Source organism: Heptranchias perlo, chromosome 3, assembly GCF_035084215.1.
Source record: "Heptranchias perlo isolate sHepPer1 chromosome 3, sHepPer1.hap1, whole genome shotgun sequence".
NCBI classification, from domain to species: domain Eukaryota; kingdom Metazoa; phylum Chordata; class Chondrichthyes; order Hexanchiformes; family Hexanchidae; genus Heptranchias; species Heptranchias perlo.
In genome coordinates, this window is record NC_090327.1 from 34,171,638 (window position 1) to 34,186,005 (window position 14,368).

General features: G+C 42.5%; 1 protein-coding gene across 1 annotated transcript in view; it reads left to right on the plus strand.

Moving 5' to 3' along the window:
* oxsr1b (oxidative stress responsive kinase 1b) overlaps positions 1–14,368 on the plus strand; it is a 216,610-nt gene that overhangs the window by 91,274 nt on the left and 110,968 nt on the right. Inside the window, exon 5 of the mRNA XM_067978763.1 lies at positions 9,668–9,723. Within this exon, the coding sequence (XP_067834864.1) occupies positions 9,668–9,723 (56 nt within the window). The remainder of the gene's footprint in view (positions 1–9,667; positions 9,724–14,368) is intronic.

Genomic DNA, 14,368 nt, shown 5'->3' on the forward strand with positions numbered 1-14,368 from the left:
AATGACTAAATACAATGGAATACTTAGTGTGTACTTCTGGGCACACCACTGTAGGAATATTAAGAGTTATGGAAAGGGTGCAGTGTAGATTCACTAGAACAATACAGGGAATGAGAAGATACAGTTATGAAGAACACTCAGAATTATCACTAGAGAATCGAAGGGGCAGATTAGAAGAAATTCTTTCACTTGGGGTTGATAGAACATGGAATTCATAAGTGGTTAGTGAGGCAGAACACTGTAGCATCTCTTCAAAGAGAATGAGATAGGTGTTTGAAAAGGACACAAGGAAAGGGCAAGGAAATAGGATTAAAGTAAATAGCTACAGTGGGCCGATCAAATCTAGAATAATAATTGTCTTTCCAATGTAGTGGTTAACTGCATCAAAATTGACAGAGAACAAGAGGACTTAGGTGACTTTGACCAGGGTCGTCCCGGTGCTGTGGGTTGATTGAAAACCAGCTTGGAGCAAGTACTGGTGAGAGGTGAGCACATTATTTGATTAGCAACAGATACTTAGTGAGAAACAGCAGGTTAGAGCTACAGCAGATGTTTGCAAAAAGTTGTTTTTTTAAGGCAGGGATAATGATATTGGAAAGTGGTGGCAACAGAGGTTGACCATGTCAGCAAGCATGGGAACAAGATTGGGGAAGTTGGGTGCTGGGTTCAAAGGGATTGAGATGGCAGGTGGTGAGTTTCGAGGGGGAAATAACGCTGAGTAAGAGAGAAACTGCAGAGTGAAGGAGATGAAAGTTGGGAGGGGAATTAGGAATGAGTATGGGAGGGGAAGTTGAGACAGGAGGCAGAACATATCATGCCTGATATATAATTGTTTGGTTTTCAATTTTGTTTGAGTAAATTTGGCAACTTAAGAGATGAGCAACAAGTGAATTGAATTTTAGTGACTATCAGAGCATGAACAAAATAGAGAAAAATCTGAATTTCCACTGATTCTGCCTATAAGGAGGATTGAAGTAGAGTCCAATGTGGCCCTTGTATGGATATAATCGGAGAACCCCATGCTCTACAGAGCTTGCCTTATGATAAGAGCTATGCAGAAATGTTCAAGGGAGTGAATGGAAATAATAGTGTGGCAATCACACAGTATGCAATTGTCAGGGACAAATATAGCTACGTTGTAACTGAGCATTGTCAAAATGGCATTGGTACTGTATCATTAAAATCACCTGGGACATTTAATATCCATTTCCCAAAATCATGATCAATGTCAATTTTGATGATTTATCAGTTAGGAATCCATTTTATCAGGAACTAAATTCTGGGGTTTAAAAAAGCACAAGTACTGATTATAATTGGAGTGATATTTGGCATCAGTAATTGTCACCTATTGTTTTTTGTCACAGGAATGACAGTTAAATATATCAGTAAGAAATTTATTGTAATAGATAAATTTTCTGTGATTCAAAGTACTAATGTTCTTCTTTTTGAAAGTGACTTGCTTGCAAAACCTTCAGTGAGGTCAAGTGACCCTGCAGCCAGTGACTACCATTACAGTACCAATGTCTACTTCAGAGCACAAAGGGCTCCTTCCCTTTATTGATGTCACTGGTGTGGCTTAGAGGCAAGGGGATGCCACATGGTAATGCTATGTAGGGCTTAAAACTTTGACTTCTTAAAAATAGGTTTACATTTTTTTTCAATAAACAATTCCTTTGAACAAGAATTAGCAACTCCCCAGCTTGCCTTACTCTTCAATGATGTGCTCTGTGCCAGTGATTAGTGAAATTGGATCTAAAGGTTGCATGTCTGGCCCATTGTATTCAGAAGAATGTAAATGTACACACCCAAGAAATTAACAAGGCATTAAATCTGACTGTTTTGATGGTTTAATTGGATGCTCAGGATTTCCATTATACAGTTAACATTAGCTAAGCTGTGTACAGTAATTGATATCAAATAAATTTACACATGGCGGCTGCCAGGGTGTGCAGCTGGAGATGGAGTGGCATATTTACTGCCAGGCCAACTTGTTGAAGGATTCTAGTATTGTGAAGGCACTGTGTTAAGAACCAAACTGTTCTTTAATTTGGGGACTGAATTACATGGAATTATGTTGTGCCTAACCAATCCGTGTTGGTGTTTATTCTCCACATAAGCGGTAGTCCTAATCTCGTGTGCACACAGTTCCCTTTAACCCTTTTTCCTTCAAATACCCATTTAACCTGTTCTGAAATGATGACATGGTCTATGCTTCAGTCACTAACTCAGGTATGCATTCCCCTCAACTCCATGTTTTAAAAAAAATAGTTTCTCCTGATCTTTGTCCTAAAACACTTAATCTTGCATCTACGTTCCCTTGTTCTCGATGACTCAATCACTGAAAATAGTCTGTTTATATTTAGTATGTCCCATCCCTCCATAATTTTAAAAACCTCTATCGAATCACCCCTTTCTCTCCTCTGTTCTAACAAAATAGCCCCAATTTTTCTTCGTTTTTGTATTTCCTCATATCAGGCAGCACCCTAGTGAATCTGCACTGTAGCATTTCTGTGGCTGAAAATCCTTCCTATGCTATGGAGCCCAAAACTGTACATATTAAGACCACAGTTGAAGTACCAAGGTTTTATATAGATTCACCATTACATGATCCATTCTTGAGGCAAGGCAGAGTTCAGTAATCACTAACTCTGTTCTTACAAGTGATGGAGTTCAAAATGTATTTTATTTTTTCTTATTGAGAAACCTTGGTGAAGGGTCAAGGCCCCAGAGTTCTGGATGGCTCAAGTTCAAAAAGAATAGGAGAGAGGAAGAGGTTAATTGAGAAGTAGTGATGTGATTCCACCAAGCTTAGATTTTAAAAGCTTGTTCCAGGTGAATAATTGTAAGAATGTGACTGAAGGGAGAACACCTTTCAGTGCCTCTGTAAATGGTGGAGGGCATAATATACAATGTGATTGATTGATTTATTCTGTCTATGGTTGCTTCGAATGCATTTAAATTAGGTTTAATTGTTATACAAATGTGCACTGAAAAAGTTTGTTGTATGGATCTGCTTGTATATAAACTGTACCTAGGAGCCAGTGTGACCAAGTTGAGTTGTTAAATGGGATTCAGGAGCTCAGTCTGCACAAAAGATGGTGGCGAGTTTGATTTTTAATTCCTCCCCCCAGTTTTCTCCTCATTTGCCCTGGCTTGTAGTGGGACATAGTTCCATGGCTGCCCACTCTTCGATCACCCACATTGGTCATTCTGCATGTGTGAGCTGAAACAGCTCATTAGAGCAGACTGGTTGGCAAAGGCAGGCATCACAGCCAAACCTAATTTGTTCTCCTCTGAAATCCACTCAAGCGGGAGTAGGAATCTTGGCAGATTTTTTTCTTTCTTCCCTAACATGGGTGTAGAAGCCAGTTGTAGCCCTTCCCATTGGCACCCTAACTTAAATCATCTAAATCATCACAGACTGCGAATGAAACCTTGGACATTCTAGTTTGTATACCTCATTTGCTGATTGGCTAAACAAGCCATTGCAGGAGTCTTCAAGAACTGACTTTCTTTAAATATAAAAGCTAAAAGTGTGTTTTGGAGGAAGACCATTTGAGCTACTACACCTGGAGAGTGAGATACTCATTCCACACAGCCTTTCCCACTGCACCAAGCCATTTATATATATTTCTGTAGTTTGCGGCTGCACTGTCATGTTTCTATTCTTCCTGCTCCTCATCTGAAAGCACTGATTCTCACCGAGGTATGGCTCCATAGATGCCCGCAGCCCTCTAGTACCTCGCCCACGTGGGCTCAACAGAGTGTATCGGCCGACTATTTGACCATGGAAGGTACTTAAATCACAGCCAAATATGTTCTTGATTGGCATCCATATGGAAGCACTTTCTGGCAGGAATCTCTGGATAGAGCTTAGGAGCCCTTGCTGATTTTCCGTCTCCCACCCCCAAGTCAAGGGTCTTTGAGACTATCTTCAGTGCCCCAGCTGTTGCCTTGTTCGAGAACAGATCACTTAGCCCAGTACTGGAGATCAAACTTGGGATCAGTCTGTCATGTAAGTCCAGTACCACATTAGCTGGTGCATTTACTTACCATGACATTGCGCAAGCTGCTGCAATGCTTTCATCAGGATTAAAGTGCACTGGTAAACTAAACGATGGTTCAATTATGTTGCCGGCTTTTAAATAAAACTAATTGGTGGAATGGGCTTGACCTTGCTTTTTGACTGACTACATTGGTGACAGTTTGAAAGGCCTGATAATTCATTTGGTTTGTGAAGTTCTGGGACAACTGGCATACCTTTGTAATGATGAATACCAAGATGTAGAATCAGTTTGGGTGGAGATAAGAAATAATAAAGGCAAGAAGTCACTTGTGGGGGTAGTTTATAGGGAGTAGTTTATACACTGTAGGACAGGGTATACAGGAAGAAATAATGGGGGTTTGTGAGAAAGGAACAGCGATAATCATGGGTGATTTTAATCTACAAATAGATTGGAAGAATCTGATTGGCAAAGGTAGCCTGGAAGATGAGTTCATAGAATGCTTTCGGGACAGTTTCTTAGAGCAGCACGTTCTAGATCCAACCAGAGAGCAGGCTATTAGAGATCTGGTAATGTGTAATGGGACAGGATTAATTAATGACCTCATTGTAAAGGAGCCTCTAGGTAGCAGTGATCACAATATGATTGAATTTCGCATTCAGTTTGAGGGATAGTCTAAGACTAGTGTTTTCAACTTAAATAAGGGCAGTTATGATGGCATGAAGACAGATCTGGCTAAAGTGAACTGGGAACTTAGGTTGAGGGATATGTCAGTAGAGATGCAGTGGCAAACATTTAATAGGTATTTCATAACACTCAACAAAGATACATTCCAGTGAGAAAGAAAGACTCTAGGGGAAGGATGTACCATCTGTGGCTAACTAAGGAAGTTAAAGATCGTATCAAGTTGAAAGAAAAAGCATACAATTCCACGAAGATTAGTGGCAGGTCAGAATGTGACTAAAAGCATGACTAAAAGAATGATGATGAGGGAGAAATTAGAGTATGAGAGAAAGCTAGCTAGAAATATAAAAACAGATAGTAAGAGTTTCGACAGGTATTTAAAAAGGAAAAGAGTAAGTAAAGTGAGCGTTGGTCCTCTAGAGAGTGAGTCTGGGGAATTAATAATGGAGAATAAAGAAATGGTGGATGAATTGAACAGATATTTTGTGTCCGTCTTCACTGTAAAGGATACAAATAACCATGCTAGAAATAATTGTGAATCAAGAGGTGAAAGGGAAGGAGGAACTTAAAACATTTACAATCACCGGGGAAAGGGTTTTGAAAAAATTATTAGATCTAAAAGCTGACAAGTCCCCAGGTCCTGACTGACTTCATCCTAGGGTCTTAAAAGAAGTGGCTGCAGAGATAGTCGAAGCATTGGTATTAATTTTCCAAAATTCCCTAGATTCTGGAAGGGTCTCATCAGATTAGAAAATAGCGAATGTAACTCCTCCATTCAAGAAAGGAGGGAGACAGAAAGCGGGAAACGACAGGCCAGTTAGCTTAACGTCTGTCATATGGAAAATGCTAGAATCTATTATTAAGGAGGTTATAGCAGGGCACTTAGAAAATCTCAATGCAATCAGGCAGAGTCAACACGGCTTTGTGAAAGGGAAATCGTGTTTGACTAATTTATTAGAGTTCTTTGAGGAAGTAACAAGCAACGTGGCTAAAGGGGATCTTTGGATGTGGTGTACTTGAATTTCCAGAAGGTTTTTGACAAGGTGCCACATCAAAGGCTACTACACAAAATAAGACCTCATGGTGCAGGGGGTAACATATTAGCATAGATAAAGGATTGGTTAGCTAACAGGAAACAGAGAATAGGCATAAATGGGTCATTTTCAGGTTGGCATGTTGTAACGAGTAGAGTGCCACAGGGATCAGTGCTTGCGCCTCAACTATTTACAATCTATATCAATGACTTGGATGAAGGGACCGAATGTATGGTTGCTAAATTTTCTGATGACACAAAAGTAGGTAGGAAAGTAAGTTGTGAAGAGGACATAAGGAGTCTGCAAAGGGATATAGATAGGTTAAGTGAGTGGGCAAAAATTTGGCAGATGGAGTATAATGTGGGAAAATGTGAACTTGTCCACTTTGGCAGGAGGAAAAGAAAAGCAATATATTTAAATGGAGGGAGATTGCAGAACTGGGTGTCCTAGTGCACGAATCTCACAAAGTTAGTATGCAGGTACGGCAATTGATTAGGAAGGCAAATGGAATGTTGTCATTTATTGCAAGGGGAATGGAATAGAGATGTCTTGCTACAGTTTAGAGAGTATTGGTGAGACCACATCTAGAATACTGTGTGCAGTTTTGGTCTCCTTACTTAAGAAAGGATATAATTGCTTTGGAGGCGGTTCAGACAAGGTTCACTCGACTGATTCCTGGGCTGAGGGGGTTATCTTATGAGGAAAGGTTGGACAAGTTGGGCCTGTCTACACTGGAGTTTGGAAGAATGAGAGGTGATCTTATAGGAACATAGGAACAGGAGTAGGCCATTCAGCCCCTCGTGCCTGCTCCGCCATTTGATAAGATCATGGCTGATCTGTGATCTAACTCCATATATCTGCCTTTGGCCCATATTCCTTAATACCTTTGGTTGCCAAAAAGCTGTCTATCTCGCATTTAAATTTAGCAATTGAGCTAGTATCAGTTGCCATTTGCGGAAGAGAGTTCCAAACTTCTACCACCCTTTGTGTGTAGAAATGTTTTCTAATCTCACTCCTGAAAGGTCTGGCTCTAATTTTTAGACTCTGCCCCCTACTCTTAGAATCCCCAACCAGCGGAAATAGTTTCTTTCTATCCACCCTATCTGTTCCCCTTAATATCTTATAAACTTCGATCAGATCACCCCTTAACCTTCGAAACTCTAGAGAATACAACCCCAATTTGTGTAATCTCGCCTCGTAACTTAATCTTTGAAGTCCGGGTATCATTCTAGTAAACCTACGCTGCACTCCCTCCAAGGCCATTATGTCCTTCCGAAGGTGCGGTGCCCAGAACTGTTCACAGTACTCCAGGTGTGGTCTAACCAGGGTTTTGTATAGCTGCAGCATAACTTCTGCCCCCTTGTACTCTAGTCCTCTAGATATAAAGGCCAGCATTCCATTAGCCTTATTGATTATTTTCTGCACCTGTTCATGACACTTCAATGATCTATGTACCTGAACCCCTAAGTCCCTTTGGACATCCACTGTTTTTATCTTTTTACCATTTAGAAAGTAACCTGTTCTATCCTTTTTTGATCCAAAGTGGATGACCTCACATTTGTCTACATTGAATTCCATTTGCCACAGTTTTGCCCATTCACCTAATCTATCAATATCGCTTTGTAATTTTATGTTTTCATCTACACTGCTTACAATGCCACCAATCTTTGTGTCGTCGTCAAACTTAGATATGAGACTTTCTATGCCTTCATCTAAGTCGTCAATAAATATTGTGAATAATTGAGGCCCCAAGACAGATCCCTGCGGGACTCCACTAGTCACATCCTGCCAATGTGAGCACCTACCCATTATCCCTACTCTCTGTCGCCTTTCGCTCAGCCAAATTCCTAACCAAGTCTGTACTTTTCCCTCGATTCCATGGGCTTCTATCTTAGCTAACAGTCTCTTATGCGGGACCTTATCAAATGCCTTCTGGAAGTCCATATAAATAACATCCATTGACATTCCCCAACCACTACTTTAGTCACCTCTTCAAAAAATTCAATCAGGTTTGTCAGGCACGACCTGCCTTTCACAAATCCATGCTGGCTCTCTCTGATTAACTGAAAATTCTCAAGGTGTTCAGTCACCCTATCCTTAATTATAGACTCCAGCATTTTCCCCACAACAGATGTTAGGCTAACTGGTCTATAATTCCCCGGTTTCCCTCTCTCTCCTTTCTTAAAAAGTGGAGTGACATGTGCAATTTTCCAATCTGGGGGGACAGTTCCTGAATCTAGAGAACTTTGAAAGATTATAATGAAACAAAAGATCCTGAGGGGACTAGAAGGGGTAGATGCTGAGGGGATGTTCCCCTTGTGGGAGAGACTAGAACTAGGGGCCACATTTATAAATAAGGGGTCTCCCATTTAAGACGGAGATGAGGAGAAATTTTTTCTCTGAGGGTTGTGAGTCTGTGGAACTCCCTTCCCCAGGGAGCGGTGGAAGCAGGGTCATTGAATATTTTTAGGCTGAGTTAGATTGATTCCTGATTAACAAGGGAGTCAAAGGTTATAGTAGGTAGACGGGGAAAGTAGGGTTGAGGTCACAATCAGCCATGATCTTATCAAATGGCAGAGCAGGCTCAAGGGGCTCTTAATTCGTATGTTCATATAAATTTGAGGAGCATCGATATGTTAAATGCGCTGTGCTGCTAAATTTCCTGTCAGTTTGAATCAGTTGGTTAATGTACTGTTGTGGATGCAGGAGCTGCACTGCATGACGATCTCACCTGGCACCAGTGGGACTCCCTTATTGTAAGCCCGAGACCTGTTTACATAGTGCAATGAATATGCTTCTGTGGTTCAACCTACTTTCTAAACTGTAACTGATGTACTGGAGGAAAAGTGTAGTAACTTTAGCTTAACTCTGTGGCTTGGTTTTTGTATGTAAATACCTAGAACTTAAATAGAATCAAAGTATTATCCCCTTTTTTCTCCTGAAGGAATTCATGCTGGTGCCGGTTGCTCTCTGGTCCCTCACCAAGTGCCTATTCCTCATGTGTGAACCAAGACAGCAAAGGTGCTCCCACGGTGCTGTTAGGTAGGGAGTTCCAGAATTTTGACCCAACAACGATGAAGGAATAGCGATATATGTCCAAGTCGGAGTGGTGTGTGACTTGGAGCTAATGGTGTTCCCATGCACTTGCTGCCCTTGTCCTTCTACGTGGTGGTGGTTGCAGGTTTGGGCGGTGCTGTCGAAGGAGCGCACACCGTACGTATGGATAGTACTCAGCAGCCAAGGTGCGCCGGTGTTGGAGGGAGTGGATGTGGTGGATGGGCTGGCAATCAAGCAAATTGCTTTGTCCTGGATGGTGTCGAGCATCTTGTGTTGTTGCAGCTGCACCCATTCAGGCAAGTGGAGAGTATTCCATCACCCCTGACTTGGGCCTTGTAGGCGGTGGAGACGCTTTGGGAGTCAGGAAGTGAGCCACTCGCCACAGAATATCCAGCCTCTGAACACTGGTAACCGTGGCAATTATGTGGCTGGTCCAGTTGAGTTTCTGGTCAAAGGCGACCCCCCAGGATGTTAATGGGGTATTCAGCGATGGTAATGCCATTGAATTTCATGGGAGGTGGTTGAACTCTCTCTTTCAGTATATCTCCTGTAAATTCAGCAAAATATTGAAGTTTTAAGCTCCTTCACTGTACAAAAGGATTGGGTTCACTGTACAAAAGGATTGGGTAAACTGTAGAAAGGAGCAGCGACAAGTTAATTTGTTTTAGTGTTTTCCTTTCAGCCAACTTTTTTTTAATAGTGTGTAATGTGCATGAGCTAATGTGGCATTTGTCTTGGAAGGGTCTGTCAGTAAATTGCTGGATTGAGTTTGACCCTTTTTTTTAGGTCCCTCCTTAACACTGGAATTTTCCATTAACAGCTGGTACTTTGGAGCACTTTTGTCCCTTTTGATTGCTGCGCAGCTGAATTGCTTTATTTATCTTGCAGAGACGTGAAGGCAGGAAACATTCTTCTCGGTGAGGAAGGCTCAGTACAAATTGCAGGTAATTACCAGCACATCAGTCAATGAAGGAAATAAAAATTTTCAGTGCATTAGGTAAATTAGCCAAAGTGGTGAACTGACTGGATATTGGGAAACTACAAAAGCAAAGAGATGTCTGACCTTGGGGCGCACATGCACGCACACAATCACACCACACACACACACACACACACACACACACACACACACACACACACACACACCTCTCTCCTGCAGGCAGGCACGTTCTGTCTGTCTGTCTCTCAGTCATGCATCTCACCTGCCCCCCCCCCCCCCCACAGATAGACATGCATGCATGTGCCAACCCTCACCCCAATAAACACACACACACACACACACACACACACACACACACACACACACTATCCCTTGCAAACATGGAAATCTACTCCCACAAGCATGTGTGCGCATAACTTGATCCAGGTACATATACAATAACTCCTCTTCTTGACACATCCCCACATACAGAGAGAGAGATAGACATAAACACAAAATAAAACCCCACTAAAATCTGTTAAATCCTTTGCAGTCCAGTATTTCTTCCTGCTTGTGAAAAGTTTTGCTTTCCTCTTTGTGAAGCTCCTAATTTCTGAATACACCTTCCGACACTCTCTTCCTGCTCTCCTCTATCTCTCTCTGCTGAAATCATTGCACAATGGCCTGCTCTTAACTCTTTGTTTCCTAGGTCTTGAAAATTAATTGGCATTAAATTTGTACGATCACGCAGAGGTCACAAGGCCAGCACGCATGAGAAATGAAAGTATTTTACACAGCAGCGGAGGCTGTCCTAAACTTGTGGTTAAAATGTGTTGTGTGGGGCAGAGTTGATGGCGTTCACTTCATATCTAGCATATATAACATCTGACTTGGGAGTGCTTCATGGTGATGCTCGGTGCCCTCAGTGGAAAAGTGTTCATCACAACACTGATCATCCTTCCCGGAATGAGCAGCAAATTCACCTGATACACTCTCCCATATTTAAGATGGTGCCAAGTGCAGGCATCGTTTTATTTTGGATTCTGTTACCTAAATAACATCTTAGTGTTCGTCAACATTTCAAACCCGCTGAGTTGCAGGTTATTGTGCAATCAGCATGTAATGTGGCTGTTTTGGAATACACAGGGTAACAGATGCAGGGGGAGGTGTGTTGGATACCATGAACCTGAGTGGACAGGTAAAATCCTCCACTCACTGAGTTCTCAGTCTGAGCCAAAGAGTTGTGTGAATGACTGGTTATTTCTCCACAGGCGAGAAGAGACACCCTGAGCTGCACATGTTCCTCTCTTAACAGCTGGTTTCAGAGCAGCACTGGCTAGACCCGGGGAACAGATCACCTGCTGTGGTTGGGGATGATGCTGTGAGATTAGAAGTTTGGAAGTAATTCTTTTAATCCCACACACTAGAGCAGTGTGTAGATTGAATTCCTGTTGATATATCATTAGTTGAGGCATATTTAAGATAATGGTAGACTTTGTAATGAGAAGATGGTAGGGCTGGTATTCTGGAATGTCAAATGCGTTGGAGTTGCCTTCATCTGCATCTATTTTGTGAATTCCTTCAAAAAGGAACTCAATGAATACATGATTAAGATTGGGAATGCAGATTGTAAAGGTAGACAGATGACATTGTACTCTATGAACATGATGTCTCCTGTGCTCTCGGGACTTTGGATTTGCATTCCTACTCGGGAAGCATCCTTGAGTCTCATTTTGGTTATCTATAATTGGGAAGTAATTTCAGTTTTCTTCTCTTAGAATTTTTGCCTGTTGTTATTCGTCTTTATCCAGAACTTAAGTTGGGAGACTTTTCAGTGTTGCAGATTGAGTGTGGTCTTTGGCTATTTTCCCATATCAAGTTTCCTTATCTTCATCTGAAGTACTAAGAGCTGTAACTGAAGGTTTAAAAAAGGTTTTCTGGGAGGGATCTAAGAGTTGCAAAGAAGCCACAAATTAAATTACACCTCCCAGTTGTGCACAGCGTTGCTAGCACTCTAGATTCACTTGCAGGTCTCACAATTTTCAGAAGTTTTTTTTAAGAGTCATGCCAGAAATTTCAAACCTGTTTTAAATTTTCTGCGTGACCTTTGAGCATTAGAATGAAATCACAGTACTCACGAATGTTAGCCACACTGAATTCATGTACTTAAAAAAAAAAATCTGTGCAATTGTAAAAATCAAAAGGGGCACTATGTTGCCAGTAAACACTCATGCCATGCAACACCCTGATTGAGGGGTGGTCAATGCATTCTTCCCCCAGACCTCTACATATAGCACTCAAACTGCCAGTTGGAAATTAACCATCGCTATTCAATTCCCTCCCTGTGAGGAAGTGCTTTGCCTTCTCTTGGTCATGTTGAGTTCAGGTATTTGTCATCTGTAGGCTTACAGATGTAGACTTGTGTACAGCTGTTCTGCAGTGCAAGGTATTAACGCAACGACAACACCGCATTGCTGTCCTAACTATGAGAAAAGATTTAACAGTGGGGTTTGAAATTCCACTTACCTCTATGTCCACGACATTGCCTGGATCTGCCCCTACGTCACTTCTACTGTAGCCAAAACCCTAATCCATGTTTCTGTCACCTCCAGCCTTTATTTCTCGAATGCAATTCCTCAAAGGCCTCTCAAAATCCATCTTTCATAAACCACAACTTTTTCAAGATTCACCATCCATATTGTCTCCCACTTGCCCATTACTCCAATCCTCATGGACCCACATTAGTTTCCTATCCTGCAATTCATCAACAACACAACAACAACTTGCATTTATATAGCACCTTTAACGTAGTAAAATGTCCCAAGGCACTTCACAGGAGCGTTATCAAACAAAATTGTCACCGAGCCACACAAGGTGGTATTAGTTCAGGTGACCAAAAGCTTGGTCAAATAGGTAGATTTTAAGGAGCGTCTTAAAGGAGGAGAGAGAGGCGGAGAGGTTTAGGCAGCTGAAGGCATGGCCGCCAACGGTAGAGCGATTAAAATCGGGGTTGCGCAAGAGGCAAGAATTGGAGAAACGCAGAGATCTTGGAGGGTTATAGGGCTGGAGGAGGTTGCAGAGATAGGGAGGGGTGAGGCCATGGAGGGATTTGAAAACAAGGATGAGAGTTTTAAAACCGAGGCGTTCCCGGACTGCGGGCCAATGTAGGTCAGTGAGCACAGGTGTGATGGGAGAAGGGGACTTAGTGCGAGTTAAGATATGGGCAGCAGAGTTTTGGATGAGCTCAAGTTTATGGAGAGTGGAAGATGGGAGACTAGCCAGGAGAGTATTGGAATAGTCCAGTATGGAGATAAAGGCATGGATGAAGGCTTCAGGAGCAGATGAGCTTAGGCAGGGGTAGAGACAAGTAATGTTATGGAGGTGGAAGTAGGCAGTCTTGGTGATGGTGTGGATATGTGATTGGAAGCTCCTCTCAGGGTCAAATAGGACGCCAAAGTTGCGAACTGGTCTGGTTCAGCCTCAGACAGTAGCCAGGGAGAGGGATGGAGTCGGTGGCTAGGGAATAGAGTTTGTGACGTGGACCAAAGACAGTAGCTTCGGTCTTCCCAATATTTAGTTCGAGGAAATTTTTGCTCATCCAGTACTGGATGTCAGACAAACAACGTGACAAATGAGAGACAGTAGAGGGGTCGAGGGAGATGATGGTGAGGTAGAGCTGGGTGTCGTCAGCTTATGTGTGGAACCTGACGTGCTTTCGGATGATGTCGCTGAGGGGCAGCATGTAGATGAGAAATAGAAGGGGGTCAAGGATAGCTCCTTGGGGGACTCCAGTGGTAACAGTGTGGGAGCAGGAAGAGAAGCCATTGTAGGTGATTCTCTGGCTATGACTGGATAAATAAGAATGGAACCAGGTGAGCGCAGTCACACCCAGCTGGATGACGGAGGAGAGGCGTTGGAGGAGGATGGTGTGGTCAACCATGTCAAAGGCTGCAGACAGGTCGAGAAGGATGAGGTGGGATATAATTTATCGTCGTCACAGTCACATAGGATGTGGTTTGTGACGGGTGGAAACCTGATTGAAGGGATTCAAACATGGAGTTGCAGGAAAGATGGGCACGGATTTGTTAGGCGACAACACGTTCAAGGACTTTGGAGAGGAAAGGGAGGTTGGAGATGGGGTGGTTTTTTTGAGGAGGGGTGTGATGACGGCAGATTTGAAGGGGAGGGGGACAGTACCCGAGGAGAGGGAACGGTTAACAATATCAGCTAACATGGGGGCCAGGAAGGGATGTTGGGTGGTCATCGATTTTTAAAATCCTCTGCACCTAATACCTGGTCCCAAGGTGTTCATTTCTTCAACTCTGGCTTACCGTCGAACCAACCCCTTTGTTCCACTGTTGGTGGTAAAACTTTTAAGTGTCTAGACCTACTCTCTGGAACTATCTCCCTAAACCCCTCTGCCTCATTTACCCTCTCCTTACTGTTAAATGCCTACTGATAATCTACCTATTCAACCAGGCCTTTGATCATCTCTCCCAATTTTTTTTTAATTCATTCATGTGATGTGGGCATCGCTGGCAAGGCCAGCATTTATTGCTCATCCCTAATTGCCCTTCATTTCCCTCATTTATGCTTGAAGTCCATTTTTGCTCTACTGAAAGCACCTTGGAACGTCTTTTTTCTACATTAACGGCGTTAAAATAATTGAA